Source organism: Dromaius novaehollandiae, chromosome 15, assembly GCF_036370855.1.
Source record: "Dromaius novaehollandiae isolate bDroNov1 chromosome 15, bDroNov1.hap1, whole genome shotgun sequence".
In the NCBI taxonomy this organism is placed as follows: Eukaryota; Metazoa; Chordata; class Aves; order Casuariiformes; family Dromaiidae; genus Dromaius; species Dromaius novaehollandiae.
The window spans coordinates 22,951,033-22,957,087 of NC_088112.1; the positions used below are offsets into that span (position 1 = coordinate 22,951,033).

Genomic DNA, 6,055 nt, shown 5'->3' on the forward strand with positions numbered 1-6,055 from the left:
AAGAGATATTAGCAAAGGGAAATTTTTACCTCACATTTGGATAAAGAAAATGTGTGTCCCAGGTGAAGGCGGCCATTCATGTAGGGATATGGAAAGGTGACAAAGTACTTTCCTTTGCTGAGAAGAAATTCAAAGGAGATTTAAAACATCTAATGTAATTAGAATATGTTTAATTAAATCAGTTAACTGATATGTTCAGCTATTACCAGCTCACAGTGACATTAAAATAACATTTTCCCCACAAATGACATCAGTCTTTGGTCTTAAGCAGCTGTCTTACTAACAGGTTTTATTGATTTAAAGAAAAAAACAGAAGAGAAAAACAAAGGACTGACATCACAGAAGAAACTTTGAAATACATGCAACATCTTCCAAAATGATGAGACATTCTAATCCTGATTCTGTAAATTAACTTCTGCAAAGGCTTAATTAATTTATTTAATCTCCCACTGCCTGAATTCAGCTGTTCTAGTGACATGCTGAAATTACTCATTTCATGAGTACGCAGCAGCTTGAACATATATTATTATAACCTGACCTCTCAAAGCAACTAAGGTAATTCCAAGATCTTTAAGACATCTGCAAGTTCTACCTCCACCTTTGCACTCTACCTCTGTCCTGTGCCTTGTCTTTATTCTTCTGACACCACCACTGAAATACAAACATGTATAATAGAGGCACAACCATCTGGCTGCTTGCAAAATACTACAGTTTAAGAGGCTGCCACCTGTTATGCCACATTTTCGTTATCTTGGTTTACCTTGACTTTTCCATGTAACAGATTAACAAATCTCACATTGTCAGGGTCACTGCTTTTTTGCTCAGAGACTTCCCTAAGCCACTAATGCTGTTTCATAAGTAAACCTTTGTCTTCACTATAAGAAACATCAATCCTACTGATTCGTGAAAGTAATTCTGCTCCCAAGCAGGCTTGGGAGGTTCCAGAGGTTCCATCCTAACCAAATTTCCCAAGGTTACTCTGAGGTAGGAACAAAACCCAGAGCTAAACATGGTCTTTCTTAACCCCCCAGTATGTTCCTTTCCTCAAGGAAATATGCTCCCTCGTACCAGCACTCTGTTCACATTCAGATAATCATGAATGCAACTCATTTTGGTTTTTACAATGTTGATAGTCCTCAGTGAGCTGTGACCAAGGTAACTGAGAGGCTTCCTCTCAATTAACTCAAGTACTGCACTTACCACAAGAGAATTTAATCTTGACAAAGAGAGAAATGGAATATAAAATTAAAATTTGGTAGCTGCTTAGACAAGAGAGACTGTATCTGTCATGTGAAAAGAGAACAGTTCAAGACAGAGCGAGATGTACCCGGTATTTTAGAAGGATCAGTTTCACAAAGCTAAAAACAATTATGAAACCAACTAGCTGGGAGAAAATTTAAACAAACAATGAAGAAGCCACCTCTGCAAGAGAGAGCAGCTTAAGAATATTTTACTAGAAGGCCAAAAAGCTGTAGTCAGAACAGAATGTTATGCTAAAAACAGCACAGATTAAGAGTAGAATGTTCTATTTAAAACAAATCATTATATAACAGGTGATAAGAGATAAAATTCACAGCAGTTCAAATTGATTTGAAGTAGCAAATAATACCACCAGGGAATGGAAAAAGACACACACAAACCTCAGTATAGATTCACCCCCAGAGCTGATGTCAAAGAGGTGTTTTACCTTCATTTAACAAAATAAATTAACAAAAGAAATCCTACTGATGGCATTATTAAATGGAAACAGTAGAAAACAAGAGGTGGTTGAGACAGGCCACAAGCATCTCTACAAACAGGATAAATTGTGATAGCAGAGGAAACTTCAAACAAGGAGGTAGAAATACAACAAAATGCAGTGGTTGAAAGCTGAAATTAGATATTCAGGTAAGAAAACAAACATTTTCTGTGCATTAAAAAAAATGTGCTCTGTGGTGGAATTCTATTCCCTTTCAATAAGGATTAGATTTTTTTTTTTTTTAAGGAATCTGCTCTAGTTTAAACAGGGATTTTATCAAAGAATTCCTGAAGCAGGCCTTTAGGAAAAAGTCTACATCACAATGGAGCTTTAAGAGCTCAAGCCCAAGGTAACAAAGAGCACTATAAGTAAATCCTTTTCCTGAGACGGGTTTAAACCCCTCCGTGAATATTAAGGACTGACTGCAGAAATGTTCATGGTAGCATCACCTCTCTCCTCTAGGGCAACCTTTACTAGTATCAGCTATTTTTTTTAAATAGAACTAGAAGTTTAAGAAAAAGACCAAAGTAAATACACATTATTTTAACTAGAAGCATAAAAAGATTAGTTTAGCAAAGCAGCTTTTTCTCTATTTATAAGATGGCCACATTAACATACCGAACACTGAAATTTCGTATTAAATTGCTTATTATTGTAAAACTGTGTAAACAAAGCTGACCTACTACTTTTATTTTTAGTCAGAAATTTTAAGTGTTAATTATAGTCCTGAATTTCAGCCTGTAACATAATCAACACTTAAGTATAGAGTGCAGTTCCTTAAAGTAAAAAGATTTCTACAATTTGAGCAAAAAACATACTCACATAACAAATGTTTCTGCTATACCTCCTAATTTAGCATTCAAATTGTCTGACCCTTCTGGTCATTAAATATTACTCAACCCTGGGACTAAATTCAATGGAACTACAGATCAGGACAAAAAGTCCAAACTGAAATTCTTAGACTAGCAAGATAGTCAAACTTTCACAATATATTTCATGTACTTAAAAGAAATTACAGCCCCTCATCTGAAAAACTGTAAATATCACAGATCTGGTCTTCATCCATTTCTATGCCAAGTAAAACAGGTTAGCCTACATCATGACTCAACAGGTTTGTTAAACAATTTTCCTTTCTCAGTGAAGCAGAGTGAGTACACACCTTCATTCATCCACCGTACCTCAGACAGAGGAATAGGAATAGTACTTTCCAACTGAGAGGCAGTAATTTCTTAAGCTGTAAGGGCTCAGACTTCACCTTGAAAAATATTCTCCATGCCAGAAAGTTGAAGTCACAAAAGAGAATCTATTTTTAAAGTCTCAGAGGATATTGATGCTACCAAGGAATAAGAGGAAAGCTTTTTTTCATCTGACTGGAACTTGGCCAGCACGTGCACACCAGTGCTTTATGCTGTCAGCTATGGAAATGCCACCATAATGCACACATAAGTACCTTCATCTGAGAACACTATTCATTTGAAAAAAAAGGATACTTTTTTCTGGGTTTTGATGGGAAAAAAAAAACCCTTCAAAAGAGATTTCAACAGTTGAAGATAAAACCTGTAAAAAAGGAATGATACCTTTTCTGGTCCAGCCTATCTGAAGCATTAATCTCAAAGACTCGCTCATCATCCCACTTTTGCTGAATCTCTTTTTCAATTTTCTTCAGAAAATCTACTTTTGCTGTCCCTTTACGTTCCTGTTCAACATAGAAAGAAGAAGAAAACTCTGGTTGAATGGGTTAATAAAACCAAAAATTGTATTACAATGTATGACAGACCTCTCCTGCCCTCATTTTGTTACCGAACACCAGCACGGTAGAGCATATTTGCAAACATCTATCTGGACCCCATAACATCGCAGCATCATCTCATAGCAGAGTATCATTAACATGATCAACCACTGGTCTGTGTACACTTATATCCTTAAGATTCAGCCACCCAAATCAAGATCAAAAAAAGTCTATGAGGAAAGGACTAATAACATCTTTCCAAGGCAAAGGACTCTAATCTAGCCAAAGTAACATGCAAGAGGCCCTACTAACTAATTATCTCAGCAATATCTAACAAACTCAAAGATGTCTGAGTTGGAGAGATAAGAATGTGTTTAAACCCTGGGTGAAAAAAATCATGGAATTTTTTTCATTCCAGATTCTTCCATCAATGTTCCTTGATTTTCCTATCCATTAGGTGGAAACAATATCTCTGAGGCCAACAAGTGTCTGGCATACAACTCTTCTTTAACTGTAGCTCAGAAAAAGAAAAGAGAGTTCTTTAGAATTTAAAACTCTTTAAATATTTTACCTATCAGTATTTAAACACCACCATTAAACATTAAACATTCCTTCGTTTTATTCTCTTATTGTATAACATATTTAAAGTGTAAATAATGCATACATTACCAGTATCATAGTCATAAATCTTGATATACACAGAGTATTTTTTTTTCAAGATCAAAGCACTAAGATATTTGGGGTAGATGTTGCTCCTAATTTACTTCTGTAAGCAAACAGGAATCTTAATAAAAATAGAAAGGTACTACTGTAAACTACAAAATGCCTTTGAAAGAAAAACCATAAAGACACTGCTATAACTTAATGAAAAGTTCTCATCAATGCAAAAGTTTCCTCACCAGTCTCTTGAGCTATACTACTAAATAATATACCTTAGTACAATTGTACCATTTTAATAATTATTAAGCTACCTACAAAAAAGGCAAAACTAGCAGCAAGAAATAACATGGGGTTTATAAAGCAGTTTAAATTACTAGGAAATACTACCTATCAGTACAGTTAAGTAATTTAAAAACATTTTTAGTTAAAAGATGTTGGCAGCCCTTCACAGTGCTCCCAGCACTCCTTATATCACAAAACCACATCACGAAACACAGATGAAAGCCCTGGAAGTACACTGGAATTACTGCTAGCCTCGGAAACGCAGAGCTGTCTGCGAGGAAACAGAACCAGCCGGAAGCCGGGAACCGGTGATGGGAGACAGCTGCTCCGCTAAAGGCACCGTGGCCTCGCGGGGCATTCCGAGGCGGCCGCAGGCGGACGGGCAGACGGGCAGGCAGCTTGGCAGCAGGCCCGAAAGGCTCAGCAGCCTCAAGCCGGGACCCCTCCGCGCCGCCTCACACGGGAGCCCCAGGGCTCGGGGCAACGACACCCGCCCCGCTACGGGCAGCGGAGGGGCGGGGCCGGGCCGGGCCGGGCCGGGCCGGGCCGCTCCCGCAGCCGCCGGCGACAAGCCGCCGCCGCCGCCGCCGCCGCCGCCGCCGCCGCCGCAGGGGGCCGGAGCTGCCCCCCTCGGTGGGGCCGGGCTGGGCCGGTAGAACCACGCCACACTCACCGCCATCCTGCCGCGCCTGCACCGCGCTACGCCTGACGGGAGCTGTAGTCCTTCCGGCCCCGCCCCGCGCCACGCCTCACGGGAGCGGTAGTCCTTCCGGCCACGCCTCACGGGAGCCGTGTTCTTCCGGCCACGCCCCGCGCCACGCCTGACGGGAGCCGCAGTTCTTCCGGCCACGCCTCACGGGAGCGGTAGTCCTTCCGGCCACGCCTGACGGGAGCTGTAGTCCTTCCGGCCCCTCCCCGCGCCACGCCTCACGGGAGCGGTAGTTCTCCCCGCCCCGCCCCGCGCTGCGCGGCGGGCGCGGGAGCGGGACTACGAGTGCTGTGGTGCCGGCGGCGGCCTGAGGCGATGCTTGGGCGGAGGCCGCTGCCGCTTCTGCGCCTCGCTCAGCCTTTGCGCTGCTGTTACTTGCTTGCCCAGGGGAAGCGCAGCGCGAGCGCGGAGGACTGCACCGTCCCCCTCGGCTGGGTTTAGGCTCACGACCGCTGCCCTCCCTCACGGCCACAGGCGCAGCGGCCTGGGCAAGGAGCCGGGCTGCGGCCTGGCCGCCCTCGCCCCATCTGCGGGCCGCGGTGGGGAGCGCCGGGAAAGGCGCGCTCCTCTGTTCCAGCGGTGTTTTTACAGGCAGGCCCAGACCCTCCTTTCCGTGCTCCCAGGGAACGCAGAGCCGCGGGTTTGCGTGGCACCGAGCCTCGGCTGATGCCGCACGTTGACTCAGCGTGGGTGCCGCCCTCGCGTCACGGCTGCCCGGCTCCGTTGTGGCGTGGGCTCACAGCCAGGCAGCTCGCAGACCAGGCAGCGTGATTGCCTCTCCCCTGGAGCTTCGGCTCCCCTCTGCCTGCAGACCGCGCAGGGGCACGCGCTGCGGCAGGCCCCCGCTCCGGGTTGCAGTGGAGCCCTGTGACACCACCCTGGCAGTGCAGCGGTCCCTGAGCGTCCAGAAACAGCCCCCATGCCCTCTGGGGTGAAG

General features: G+C 44.2%; 1 protein-coding gene across 1 annotated transcript in view; it reads right to left on the reverse strand.

The window, feature by feature from the left end:
- Nucleotides 1–5,208, reverse strand: part of LARS1 (leucyl-tRNA synthetase 1) — a 35,132-nt gene extending 29,924 nt beyond the window's left edge. Inside the window, exons 1-3 of the mRNA XM_064521188.1 lie at nt 5,083–5,208; nt 3,316–3,434; nt 30–117 (exon numbers count right to left, since the gene is read on the reverse strand). Coding sequence (XP_064377258.1) covers nt 30–117; nt 3,316–3,434; nt 5,083–5,088 — 213 coding nt within the window. The 5' untranslated portion in view covers nt 5,089–5,208. The remainder of the gene's footprint in view (nt 1–29; nt 118–3,315; nt 3,435–5,082) is intronic.
- Nucleotides 5,209–6,055: the final 847 nt, after the last annotated feature.